At 42.9% G+C, this 14,843-nt stretch overlaps 1 protein-coding gene across 1 annotated transcript in view; it reads left to right on the forward strand.

The window, feature by feature from the left end:
* The first annotated feature begins 5,930 nt into the window (after positions 1–5,930).
* The window catches only part of TECTA (tectorin alpha), an 85,044-nt gene continuing 76,131 nt past the window's right edge, over positions 5,931–14,843 (forward strand). The window contains exons 1-3 of the mRNA XM_030918338.1: positions 5,931–6,396; positions 9,487–9,620; positions 12,980–13,267. Of these exons, the coding sequence (XP_030774198.1) occupies positions 6,333–6,396; positions 9,487–9,620; positions 12,980–13,267 (486 nt within the window). The 5' untranslated portion in view covers positions 5,931–6,332. The remainder of the gene's footprint in view (positions 6,397–9,486; positions 9,621–12,979; positions 13,268–14,843) is intronic.

Raw genomic sequence — 14,843 nt, forward strand, 5'->3', positions numbered from 1 at the left:
GGACAGGGAGTGTCAGAGATTTCCACTTACTTGCCTTCCTTACTATGATAGTTGTTACTCTATAAGCTAAAGATCCAATGTGCCAAGTATTAATACATCAATCCCAATGGTACTCACTCACCGACCAGCTTCCTAATCCAATGAATGATAAGTCAGCTTGGTCTCTCCCCACGCACCTGATGTTCCTTCACAGCCAGATTCTCAAAGGCATTCTAATTCCTGTATGCCACCATCTTGTGTGTCTGGTTATGCCCAGATGGCATTTATACCAGTAGCAGTCCTGCCTCGAGAAGAATGGAGCATCCAACGTTTGCCAAAAGGGCTGAGATATAAGTATCCTAGAGTGCATGGAAAAAGAAAACAATTAGTATGCCACTCGTAGTTTATTAAAACAGAGCCAGCGATTTTGCTTCAAGACATTTAGGTTCACTGCTGGACTAAAACCTTAATACAGGCTGGACAAAGAGAATCCTTCTCTAGGTGAATCTTTGATTTAAGCTTAATTTTATTGTAATATCTTTGGACTGGGAAATAACATCCAGGGGGTCTGCAGCCCCTGTAAACCCACTGTAAACTTTTCTAGGATTCCTTTTATTCTCTGAGCCCTGTGTGTTCCCATTTTAACGGAGTCTTTATCATTATTAACTCAAACTCCTTCTATAACAGTCCTCAAAATGTCTAAGCATTCTCCTTCTCCCAGTCTATGGTCACTTGTGTAAATGGCCAAAGGTCTTTTTGGGGACAGATTGGGAAAATTACCATATTTGCCGTGGTGTTGGAGGGTCCTGCCCTTTGGGTACCTGTTACCTTTTCAGTCTACAGATTGCAGATTTGAAAACTGACTCAGATCCAGAAACCAAGCAGGGACCATGGTTTTTTTTATTGGGACCACTGCTTTCCACCTTTCTCAACCATTCCTGCTTTTTTCTTTCTTTCTTTCTTTTTGAGATGGAGTCTTGCTCTGTCGCCCAGGCTAGAGTGCAGTGGTGAGATCTCGGCTCACTGCAACCTCCACCTCCCGGGTTCAAGCAATTCTCCTGCCTCAGCCTCCTGAGTAGCTGGGATTACAGGCACACCACCACACCCAGCTGATTTTTGTGTTTTTCGTAGAGATAGGGTTTCACCATGTTGGCCAGGCTGGTCTTGAACTCCTGACCTCAGGTGATCTGCCTGCCTCGACCTCCCAAAGTACTGGGATTACAGGTGTGAGCCACCGCACCTGGCCCTTGCTCTTTTATATTATTATACAGAGGAAACCATGCTTTGCTGGCTGCCCATCTGCTTTGCCCCTTGGATACTGTGCTTTATTAAGCATGTCCTTGACTCTTTAAGGATCAGGCCCCTTGGCTGCCCCTCTGATCTTCTTGGTCATTACAAAAATTATGACTGTCCCCCAGCATCCCTGGCTTCACACAGTAGCGTGATGTCACCTGGCCTGTATTTCTTCAGGGACCCATCATCTTGCTGTCAGAGCCAAGTTCCACGATCATCTTTCCTGGCATCAGCCTTGGCTGGCATTAGGGAGCCTCTACTGAGCTGTTTAGTGATGCTGGTGCCTCCCTCTCCAGTATATTCCTGCTGGCTTTGGTGGCTGGTGCATCTGTCCTCTGGCCTTCCATGGAACGTGATTGTCCAGTGGGCCTAGCAGAGTCACATAATACATCTATTCCACCATGCAAACATCTGTGAGCCTTTTGGTCCCTTCTTCGGCCATCTGCCATGGTAATTCAGGCATTTGAACCTTGCTCAGTGTGAGCCATCACTTTTTCCAGGCTCCTAGAAACTTCTCTAGGAGTGAGTTTGCACCTTTCGCTGGTGCTCTTGACACCACATTGAAGTCTGTAGCTCTAGAGAGTGCCCCTGGGTATGCCCTCCCCTCATCCCTACCAGTGCGTGCTGGCGCTTTGCACCTGCAGCACCTTTGTGGGCACAGTCCCTTTTGTCTCCTGTCAGGCCCAGCCTGTCTCTGGCTGGGTTATGCAGCAGCTTAGCCCAGATTATAGGCCTGGCATTCAGGAGAGAAGGTAGGAGCAGCTTTTGAAGAGAGCAACTGTTGCCTTGTTGGGGAAAGTCCTCTCTACTGTCTTCCTGTGCTGAGAGAAATTTTAGTTCCTGATGGTGTGCAGTAGGGTGTGTCTAAAGGATCAGAAATTTTCAGAAATAAATCTTTGGAGGCATCTACCCAGATAGCCTCCAAATGAGGCTAGGTATATAAAATAAGTATATAAAATACCTGTATGTACATATGTGTGTACATGTGTATATGATAAATCACATGTATAATATATATGTATGCATATAGTATGTAATAAATTATATATACATATATCTACACACACATGTATGTTTTTCCCAGGTGGACCTTGACATTGGTATAATAGAACTGCTTCCTTGAGCGCTTGACCAAGTCTTTGTCATTCAACAGGGCTCTCCAGAGCAAAAACTGCCCATCTGGGGAGTCCTGCTTTGGCTGGAAAGTGCTAGACTGTGTAACCTGACCTTGCCCAGTCATTGGCGGAGGGCTGTCCCGTGAAGAGTGTGTCCTGGGTTTCAGCACTGGGGCTGAGCCTGAAAGTGCTGAGGGCTGGAGGCTGTTGGCCAACTGTACTTCTCACATCTCTGTTGTACGGAGTTTAGTGGGGGGTCTGAGTGGCACATCTCCATGTCTTCCATAGCCAATAACTGCATCATTTCAAAGTAGCTCACATCTGACCATCTGTTCCACAGAAAAAGGTATATGAAAGTTAAGAAAACAACACAAAAACAAAAGCATCCCACACATAAAACCCATTCTACTTGATTTTAGAGGACTGTATTTTTTTATTTTGTTTGAGCTGTCTTTCCTCTTGCCTATAAAATAGCATCAACTTTGCCATTTTTTAATAAAGCACAAATATTTTGGGTGACTAGCTCCAACGCACCCCCACCCTATCCCACATCTAAATCTTGTCAAAATCTTTGCTCACCTCACACTTTCAACAAAATAAGTCCTCCTGCTGACACAGCATGAAAAGAGATTTTTGTCATTTGTCAATCTGTGACCACTGGGTGTACACCAGAACACACACTCACTGCCCAGCTTCCCAAAGTGATAAGCCAGCCTGGCGTCTCCCCACGTACCTGGTGTTCCCTTGCAGCCGGATTCTCAAAGGCATTCTAATTCATGTATGCCACCATCTTGTGTATCTGGTTATGCCCAGATGGCATTTATACCAGCAGCAGTCCTGCCTCGAGAAGGATGGAGCATCCAACGTGGGTCAAAAGGGCTGAGATATAAATAATCCTAGAGAGCATGAAAAAGGAAGAAAGCAATTAGTATGCCGCCAGGAAGATCATTGCCTTTCCCATGAAAGTTTGGCTGAAGAATTGTGAAAACTTCAAAGGATAAGAGGAAGGTTTTTCTTTTTAAGAATACTCTCAGGAGGAGACTTCATGGTCTAGCCACGCACTTTGGTGATGTCTAACTTGAGCTTGCATCCGTGTTCTCATCGCAGCTTTGCAGAGTGACACAGACAAAAAGTGCTCCTCATGGAAGGAAAGCCACCATGCAACTGATTGTAAACTAACACGAAAAACAGAGCCAATGATTTTGCTTCAAGACATGTAGGTTGACTACTGGACCAAAACCTAAGGCTGGACAAAGAGAATCCTTCTCTAATGTGTCTTTGATTTGAACTTAATTTTATTTTAAATAGGCACCCAAGAAACTAGCTTTTCTGTTATATAAATATGTGCCATTCTAAAGCACTCCTAGAATCCAAAGAAAAATAAATAAATGTGAGTCATTTGGAGAGAAGCAGTCATTTAACATCTGTAAGTAAATATGTGTGGAGGATTCATAACACCAGTGAGAGAATAAACAATGTGGGAAACCTGCTGAATTTTCACAGGTTTTTGGAAAAACAAGGAGTAATTTAAACTAAAAAGTTTAGTTCACCACTCTTGTGACAACATGCTTAAACCTAGAATTATATTTCTTTTGTACAGTTGGCATTTAAATGTCTGGTCAGAGAAAATTTGGAATAATTTTTAAATTTCCATTGATTTACAGAAGAGTTTTTTTCCTGCTACAGTCAAGTTACTTCTTTCTTGATAAATTCCATGTAAACATTTCGAATAGTAGATTTAGCTTATGCCTTAGCCAGTTTTGCTCATTCCACATCTACTGGATGCTTGGAAGCATCTAACCGAGCACGTTTTCCCCTTATTCACATGCCTTTTAAACTGTTTACTTACTGCAAACTTTTATCAGGAGGGGTTTATCTCCCCCCTCTGCCTCCAGTGACCCTCACTGGGTGTCAGGGGAGGTTTCCAGGCCACAGTTTGAGATTTCCCTTGTGGAAGATCATGTCTAGCACTAGGTCCCTTGTTAGATTTTGCCTGGAAAGCGCCCTGTCCTATCTCCTGCAGAGCGATGCATCCGAGAGAAAAGAGAGGGCATAAAACTTAAAAAGTTTGGAAAAGTTTCTTTAAATACTTTATGCATACCTGTGAAAAAAATAGAGTAGAGCCTATCTGTGGCGACTGTTCAAAACCAGAGAAACAAAAAAAGACTTTAATAGAAAACCAACTTCATTTAAATGTTGGAGGCAGCTGCTTTGTTTGGAGTTTTAATCCCATGCCGGTGGATGCTAATTCTGTAACATTATACAGTTGCCTTCTTTTGGGTACAAAGGTAGAAGGGGGGTTTGCTTTTGTGTTTTTCAGTGCGAAGTGATTCTGATCAGAAAGGCCCAAGGTTTCAGCTCCAAGTACCTGACATTTCCATCTGAATCTACCTTTTTTTTTTAAGGGGGAAAAAAAGGTCTAGTTTTTCAGGAAAAGAACCTCTCTACGCAATCCTGAAACTGATCTTTAGATTTACTTTTCCTTAATCAATAGAAAAAAACTTGATTGCAACTCAACACTTACCTGTCTCTAGTGCAGGACTAACTTAATTTTTGGTTTTAAGAGTACGGGATTCAGACATCATTTCAGGAATCAGAAATTATTGGCAACAAGTTGAGGAGAACTGACATGAATTCTTGTTTTACCTAATTTTTCCTGGCTTACCAAGATTTGGCTTAATATTTCTGACTCAGTTCCTCCAGCCTCTACAGAACAGGTTAGTGACATTTTTTATAAATACAAATATCTAAATGAATCCTCCTTACTTCTCTCTGAACCAGTTTCCTAAGGGCTGTAGTCTTAAACTTGCATGGCATCTGTCTCCATTAAAGCTGTGTGTGATCTCTGCTAAAGCCTTTGTACCGTTTCCAGCAAAACTGTCTAATATTTAATATGTGCTTGAAATTACAACATATATACTTGACAACTAAAGATTTGCAATAAAACTCTCACAGGATAAATTCATTGCCTTTCCCGTGAAAGTTTGGCTGAAGAATTGTGATAACTTCAAATGATAAGAGGAAGGTTGTTCTTTTTAAGAATACTCTCAGGAGGAGACTTCATGGTCTAGCCATGCACTTTAGTGATATCTAACTTGAGCTTGCATCCGTGTTCTCATTGTAGCTTTGCAGAGTGACACAGACAAAACGTGCTCCTAGTGGAGGGTAAAGCCACCATGCAACTGATTGTAAACTAACACAAAAACAAGTTCATCTTTGCTGCGTTCCTTCTTTAATTAACTTGCTAGAATTAATTGGTTGCTTGTGCACTGGATTCTATTTTTATTGTGATTCCAATTCTGGACTGGTTCTTCTTTTATTACTAATGTTTCTATCATTCATTTCACTATGTGAAGTCAGTGAACAGAGTAGACTGGCCCTGAATCGGGTCAATACTTCAGAATGATGGATCGGCTCCCTTCTATGGAGAAGGTGATGGCAAACTCTAAATTCTCCTAGCTGTAGAACACATTGTGTTTTAACCAACTTTTGTTTGATCTTGATGGAAAGCTGTTGTGAAAATTAGGAAAGCCAGGTCTTAATGAGATGTGGTTTCTGCTGCAGAGACACAACCCAGGACCCACATGCATCTTTAGCATTGGGTCCTAGTTTTCAGTGCTTTATTCGATGCAGAGGAGATACCTTTCCTTTACTCACACTGCTCTCACTAATTCTAAATAATTACTTGACAGTTCGAATGATCTCATTACACTTCCAGACTGGCTTCTTCTGGGCATCTATAATTTGTTCGTGAAGTTTTGAACTTAGGAGGACCTGCCAGCATTCAGGGGATGTCAGCCCGACTCAGCACTGTTGGTGGTGTTATGTGAATTTGTTCTGTGATGGTTTTGATGGTCTTGGGATTCGCCACCAAACACACCTGGTGTTCTGTTTACTCTGGCAAGCTGGGGATTTTTTTTTTCTTTTTCTTTTTAAAATTCCAGGATGAATTATTCATCATTCCTTAGAATTTGGGTCTCTTTCATCTTCGCACTTGTACGGCACCAAGGTGAGTACTACAGAATTCCATAAAGCTCTCAGTTAGCATGCTCTTGAATTGATAAAGAGACACCTTTATTAGGAACCATAATTGTAAGGGCAGGTGCATGTGTGTCTACAGATACAAGAGAAAAATGTAATTAAATTCTCTTATCAAGGGTAAAATTCATTAACTTTAAATGAGGTTTACTTATATTCCCAGTTTTTTCTTATTTAACTTCAAATACTATTTGTATATACCAGCTTGCCCTGTGCTAATGGAGTAGATCTTTAAAATAATGCAAAATACTTCCATTAAAAGTAGGTAAGATAGGTGTATGTGCACCTCATGTCTGATCACTGATTCCCATTTGTGGTGGAGACTTTAAATAATCTACTTATTTTGGCCAAAAACTAGGAAATTACAATAGTATTGATGTCAGTGGCTTGTGTATCAGTGACCTTTTACGTGGCCCCCAAATCTAAAACTTCAAGTTAAATAAGATAATTATTCCCCTCAGTGATTCCTTCTTTTTCTCTGTGTAGCATTGCCCTGCATAAGTGAAAGGCCACATATATTTTTTTCTACTGTTGTTTTGGATTTTAGTCAAAGATGGGGTAGTCTACATAGATTTTAACATTTTATGGCTAAAATTCTAAGGCACCTTTCTTTACTTTGAGAGTTTGTCTAGTTCAAGTGGCACATGAGTACAAGTCTGAGGTGTACATGTCAAGCCCCTGCGCAGCGCTAATGTTTTTCCAGAGTTGGTGAATTTAAACAGTTAAACCACAGTGTGAAACCCCATGAGAATGAAAGAGGGCCCGTGACTTCAACCTCCTACCCCAGCTCCAAGAAAGTACATTTTATTTGGTGGAAAAAAAAATCCTGGAAACATAGCTATGTTTATTGTGAAAATCTCGGCTTAGGGCAAGCATGGATAGGGATATTCTTTCTTTTAGCAACTCTGATGTTATTGATAGGCCATGCTGCTAACAGTTATATATATATTTTAATAATAATGGCTTCTGAGGTGTTAATTACTGTGGTTTAAACCTATGCCCTTGTATTTAGCACCCTCTTTTTCATTTGACAAGTATTATTTACCATATTAGATATTCTTATGGTTTGTATCCTTCTTAAAATTAAAAATATTTAACTGCCCATTCTTTCCTATTCAAAATTGTGAACTAATTAGGATCACCCGCAAAGAGAAGAATCTTGCAAACTGCCTCATCTTTGCAGCAGAAGAGGAAGTTAGGGTCATTCTCCCTGGCCATGGTTTTCTGTCTCCTCCAAGGGATATTATGGGTTTTCCATTCCCTAGGCAGATTGGCCAATCAATGCAGCCCAAAATACCAATTAATCTTTCCAGAAAATGATGATAATTCAGTGTGAATTTAAGCCCTCATTCGTACTTGGGCACGACTCCTAAAAAGTTGCCCATGAAGGATAAATCCATGCCAGGACACAATTTGTTACTGTTAACTTGAGAAATAAGTACCTGTGTATAATACTGTAGTAGCAATTATAAAGATTTTTTTTTTAATTCGTACCTTCTAGGAATTTTTAATTTGTTACTATTGTGTAAACAGAAATGTTAGAAGACCCCTTTTCACCTGCTGGTTGTAAATTAAATACAGCTCATGGGCCCAGAGCGCCTATGATCTGACACAGCGCCTCCTACAGGCTCAAATTTGGGCGGCTTCTCAGCAACTTCTGGGGTTTGGACGATGCATATACACTAATGACCAGATTCGTTTCCCTGCTTTCCTCGGATGTCAGCCTCTGGAAAGAAATTAGCCCTCCGTTGAAGCAGAACTCCTCTTGCTCCCTGCTTCAGAACTGGAGAGCTGGCTCTTGGCCTGGTGCAAGAGGCCTGCTTTCTGGCCCCTTTGCACTCTCTTTTACATGAGCTGTTGTCTGTTCACTAAAAGCCTCCCAAAGGAGCAAAGACGGTCCTTGGCTGGTTGCTCCCCAGCCTATTGCGTCCATCAGCACAGAGCAGGGACTTTCCCGAGGAGAAGGCCCCACATGAGAATGGGGGCGTCGGCATCTCATGGCAGCAAGCAGGTACCTCAAGAAGTGTGGCTGATGCCCAGAATGGACTTGCCGCTGCCCCCGAGAATGAGAAATTTAAAAAAAGGACAAAAGGGAGAAAATGATAGTGTCCTATTGTCTTATATTCATTCAGGGAAGAAAGGACAGAGGCAGAGAAAAGTAACACCCAAAATGTAGATTATTTCACAGATACTATTGGACTTGATCCTCAGTGATGCAGACCCTAGGGAACTTGTCTCATTTCTCCCACAAAACTGAGCCACACCTTGCAACAGTATGGACGGGAAACCTGGGAGCAGCAAGCCGGGGCTGCCAGGAGAGGGGGTAACCCTGTCACGGCGGGGTGCAGTGTGTGTTTGTGTGATGGCTCTCCCGTGACCAGGAGGACCAGTCAGAGCCCTGCAATTCCTCTCCAAAGAGTTCTCAAGGACCCAACCCCCTGATCCCGGAGGATCTCGTGTTTGTCTTTTGTAAAAAGGATTTGGGCAAAGAGCCTCTTGCAGGGCCAGCCCTCAATCAAGGTCATTCATGGGCCAATTACTGCAAATCCTCTCCTCCCACTTTCGTCCCAGTTCCCACTGTTGTTTATTTCCTTCTGGGATCTGGGATTATCTCCAATTGTGCGGCAAGAGGGAGGGAACTCCTTTCAGGAAAAGACGTGATAGTGGAATTCTTGAGCTAGAAAGGGAGCTTCAAAACTGTGGCCATGCCAGACCTAGAGGCTGCCTCTCAGTACCCAGAGAGCTCAAGGTTCCAGGGAAATTTCACAAATTTCCAGCCAGTTGTAACCATAGATATCACCAAGATGCATGAAAGTGCACGAACGTGCACAAAGCGCTTTCTCCTATGGAGAAACATTATCATTCCTGTTCTCCCCTTTCCCAGAGGCAGAAGATACTGCACTGTGTATGGCCTAGGTTTAGGATGAATGAGAAGGCAGTGTGACTTGTGTTCAGCTTGCAAGCCTTACTGAAAGAAACTGGCTTCAGTAAGTAGGAGGGATGTAGCTTGCCAAACGGAAGAGGGAGCTGCCATCTATCTAACCATCATCTCTCTTGACAGCTCAGCCCAGGGAGCTCATGTATCCATTTTGGCAGAATGACACCAAAACCCCTAAAGTAGACGATGGAAGCTCATCTGAGATTAAGTTGGCCATCCCAGTTTTCTTCTTTGGCGTTCCTTACCGCACTGTCTATGTAAGTGGAGAAGCAGCCCAGCTGTTGCTCTCTGGCTCTCCCTTTTGTTTGTCATTAAGAAAAGCATTTTAAGTATCCTCTTCCAGAGCTCTGAGAAGGGAGGATTTATTGGCAGCCAAAACGACAAGTTCTGAGATTTCATGAGCTGATAGGTTTTATGATTAAGAAAGTCAAAGGTATATTTAATGGCTAATGTTCATAATGGAGGAGTATACAGGGTAATAAATTGCTTTTGTGGGTGATTAAACATAGAAGTGAAGCAGAAGCCCCAATGCCATGAACATTATTTCTGCTACTCAATGAGATAAAAAGATACAATGAACCACAGTAGGAGCAATATCATTTTTCTTTCCCTTCTGGGGGTATGAAAAGTTTAGGCATCTGCTGTTCTTGGGCTTCCTACCAATTTGAAGCAGAGTCAGAACACAGTAGAGGGGTAATCAACTATTATATCAAAGTTGTTTGCAGAATTGGCCACCCTCAATATGGGTCTGTAGATAGGCCAGAGGATCCCATCGCCCAACCCACACTAAGACCCTCAATATGGGTCTGTAGATAGGCCAGAGGATCCCATCGCCCAACCCGCACTAAGAAATGGTCCCATTTGTGATCAGGGCTCTTCTAGGCACCTGTGTTCTCAGGTTCTTGTTTTTGTTTTTTTGGATCATTGGGTTTGCTGCTAGTGAAACGGTTGCACATGAAGAGGAAGACTCAGAGCAACCAAGCCTGCCTTTATTGTTGGCCTTAAAGAGCTGGGTGAGGGATTATACCACATCCCTGGAGGGAGAATGCAACCCTAAGCATGTCCACCTCTGGCCATCTCTACCTCTGGGACCTCTCTCTTCCCAACTTTTGATTTATGGCCCCAGGATGATTCCCGCTAGAAAAGAGTTCCCTGTTCCATTACCTAACTGGTGGTCCCTGAACCTGCAGAGGCAGGGTCGCACAGGCACTCATTAGCAATGTCATTTCTCGGGCCCCACCCCACACCTACTGAGTCAGAAACTCTGGGAGGAGGAGCCAGTAATCTGTGTTTTCATGAGTCCTCCAAGTGGTTCTGATGCCCACAAAAGTTTGAGAACCACTGATCTCAACCATAAGATATAATCAAGACACATATGAGTCATCACCAGCTTCCTCTGCCAGTCTGTGTGTTTTAATTACACCTATTGTTCCCTAGCAAACACTTCACTCTGACATCCTGAAACGACTTTTATTCTCTACTCACGACAGGGCCTCCCTAGTCTGCAATAGCTGGTTTTAAGTTTTGGGATGTGTTGACCTGATTTTGGCAATAAGGGAGTGAGGACTTCCGTACTGGAAGCCCAGTTAAGCTAGTTTTACTTCTCTGTTGCACTGTGTGATATGGAGTCTGAAGAATTTTTTCTTGCCCTTGCAACAGGAGGGTCCTTAACCTGAGGCAGACTTATTTGAGGATACATTGTTCCTTGCGTTTCCAACACTTTGAGTAGTGCAGTTTTCTTCAAGCTTCTAGGATGTTCCCTATTACTGGAAGACAACAGACTCTTAATGTCTCTTCCAAACCCAAAGCCTTACTTCCAAACATGTAGACCTACCCTTGGCCCAGGCCTTGATAACTTGCCTCTGGGATCTGGGCCACTGTTAATGTCCGTAATGTTACTGGTTAACAGGAAATTAACATACGATTGGAGTGTATAGGAAAATTATCTCCAGGTTTTCTATATCCAAGAATTGCAGTTTCACTACAGGCACCTCTGCTGCTGAAGCCATGTAAGCCACGGAGTTAAATCAGTTTATCTACCAATGTACAGAGCTAAAGATTCAGGCAGAGGTTAAATTGTTTATAGGTCCCTTGTAAACTGAGGATGTATCTTGGCTTGTGATTTCCAGTAAGGTTTCCTATTTAATTGGTTTACTAAGCCATTTACGGATCATGAAGAAATCACCATAAGATAGTCATTTATATAAACAACGTAGTCATGCCTCAATTTTTATGCAGCGATTGTACCAAGACACTATCACACCACACGAGCTGGAATGGAACTGGGCATCTGTAGGTCTTAACCTTGTCCTTGCTCTGAGCATAGGAGTGGTTGTGACATCAGTGGAGGTCTTTTAAATGTCTCACCCAAAGCAGAATATTGTTCGTCGGAGACTGGAGTTGGACGGAGTGTTTGATTTCTCTTTCTCTGACACTCCTCTTTCGTCACAAAATAGGGAGCAAGGCCTAACATAGAGCACCTCAATTTTCAAATTTCACTTTACTTCCATGCTTATTTATTTTTCCTGCTTATTTTGTATTAGTGACCCTGAGAATCTATCTTTAGTACCCATGTTAATCCCTGTCTGGTCCAGCACACACACACACACGCCACCCCCAGTACACACACACACACACACACACACTCCCAGGACATACACATACACACCCCAATATACATACAAACCACCCTCAGTACACACACGTACACACCCTCCCTAGTATACACACACACACACACCATGCCCAGTACACACATATACATCCCACCTCAGTAAGCACACACAACCCACTCCCAGTATATACATATATACACACCCACTCCAGTATGCACACACTGTCCACCCCAGTACACACACACACACACTCCAATATGCACACACACACACATCACCCCCAGTACACACATATATGTCCCACCTCAGTAAGCACACATGCACACCACCCCCAGTACACACACACACACCCCAACCTAGTATACACACGCCCCACCCCAGTACACAAACACACACATACACATCCTAGTATACACACACACCCCATCCCCAGTACACACACACACACTCCCCACCCCAGAATACACACACAAAGCCCACTCCAGTACACACACATGCTCTAGTATTCACACACACCTCACCCCAATACACACATACCCCCACTCCAGTACACACACTCTTACACACCTGACCGCAGTACATACACACACACCCATCCCCAGAACACACACACCCATACACCTCATCCCAGTACACACACACCCTGCAGTACACACACATGCACATCTCACCTGCAGTACACATGTACACACATGCACAAGCACAACTCAGGAGCATTTGATAAGCGTAATAGAGACAGGATAGGGAACATGAAAATGAGACTGATTATTAATCAGAAATGAAGCTGGTTACAAATCGAATGTGAAAGAAAACCAATGAGTTTGTCTGGAAGTAAACAAACCTCTTAGTTTGAGCAATGGAAGCCGGCGTTTGGGGGTTCTAATTCAGTAGTTTAAAAGTTGTTTTCATTCATACAATTAGGCGAATGTCTGTCTTGGTCTGTGACTCTGAAGTTGTTATGGTTTCAGATCCACTGTGCAAAACCTCTCTTATTTTCGTAGGTCAATAACAATGGAGTTGTTTCCTTCAACGTGCTAGTGAGCCAGTTCACGCCGGAATCCTTTCCCCTGACGGATGGGAGGGCCTTCATCGCCCCATTTTGGGCAGATGTGCACAATGGAATTCGAGGCGAGATCTATTACAGAGAGACCATGGACCCTGTCATCTTGAAAAGAGCCACCAAGGACATCAGGAAGTACTTCAAAGACATGGCAACCTTCTCTGCCACTTGGGTTTTCATTGTGACGTGGGAGGAAGTCACGTTTTATGGAGGCAGCAGCACCACACCTGTAATAATTCAAATTTTCTGCTTTCCACTTCATAACCTGACATCTAATTCTTGTCCATCTTCACTACCGTGAAGGAGTCTAATTATTAGAGCTAAGGAGTGTCAGTTCCCTTGAGTTAAACTAATGAGTCTTGCTACCCACTTTGCAGGAAACAGAGGGAACTATCACAGCTAACCAGCCCAGTCAGCTGTAATATTTCAGAAGATATGTCCCCCCATCACAAATCATTACTGATGCCTAAAAAAACCCTCAAGAACTTTCCCGCTGTAAGTGACATTCCTGTTTTGCAGGAGAGTGATTGAGGCACGGAGACCCATTCCAGGCCACATGCTTAGGAGCCCATCTAGGGACCCAAAGGTCCTTTTCTCTTGCCAGAGGTACAAATGCCTCCCTCCATCCCTAATTTCCTCCCTCTCTCCCCGGTAAAATTTGGTTGGAAGAGAAAAATAGCGTCCCAAGTTTGGGCCCAAATGAACTGGCTCATTATGTTGTGACTTTTATTGTGACCAGGGCTGAAATTATTCATACTTGATGTTAACTAGAGTGGGCAGTGAAAGTGTTTCATGAATAAAATTTCAATATCTGCTCTGAAATCCCAAATGAGCAGTCAAATAAAAGTCAAATAAGAAAGATTATCACTGGCATTATCACTGGCAGAGATAATCAGCTTTCTACATAAAGGGACAGAATGCAGTTTTCACAAAAGCCTGCAGCTTGTTTGGGTGACTTTGCCAGTGGAGAGTTTTGAAGTAGTAGACACATCTTCAACTGTATAATTTCTAGTAAGCAAAGACAACTCAAAAAATCTGCCCCCCACTTACTCAGGATTATTTCCAATTCCATCTGTTTTCCAGTTTCCTTGGCAATGAGTCAGTTGTTTAGGGGTGGAACAAAACCGACTGAGTTAGGGAGAGGTGAAAAAGTGCTGGGTTTGCAATTCACAGCTGCGACAGCACGAGCACATTATGTTTTAGCCAGAGCATCAAGAAGCACTTTATTGTTAAGAGGTTCTGTAGAACAGAAAGACACAAGTTTAAACAGCGGATGCATTGGCTAGAAATAACCTCTAAGGAAGCATACATTTCCCTCTGTCACGTTGTGGATCGCGAACGACTCCTCGGGTGATGTTTTATATCCTTTAAGCCTCATATCTTACAGTGTTAGAATGCAGGATGCCAGCAATCGATAAATCTTAGTGGCATGGGGTGGGGGGAAGAAGTGCCCATCAAATGCTGACCACCAGTTTTTCAAAAAAAATCTTCCATTGGCAATAAAAATGGCAAGATAATTTAGATACTTTCTGGCTTGTACTTTGGAGTAAATTTCTGAACTAGGTGAGAACTCTTTCTATGAGGATGAATGAGGTAACCTCTAAGTGCTTTGAGCTCTTTGGAGAAAAAAAGATGGTGTAGTTCTCTGGAGCTGCGAAAGTGTCCATCCATCCCCATCTTTGAAATTGGCCTCACCTCTTTCATCCTGTTATTCCACATTTTCCCTTCCGTATAGAAACACATTTCACAGGCCAGCTAAACTGGGCTTGAGAGGTCTTTTACAGGCAAAAATTCTCATGTGAGGC

Source organism: Rhinopithecus roxellana, chromosome 15, assembly GCF_007565055.1.
Source record: "Rhinopithecus roxellana isolate Shanxi Qingling chromosome 15, ASM756505v1, whole genome shotgun sequence".
In the NCBI taxonomy this organism is placed as follows: Eukaryota; Metazoa; Chordata; class Mammalia; order Primates; family Cercopithecidae; genus Rhinopithecus; species Rhinopithecus roxellana.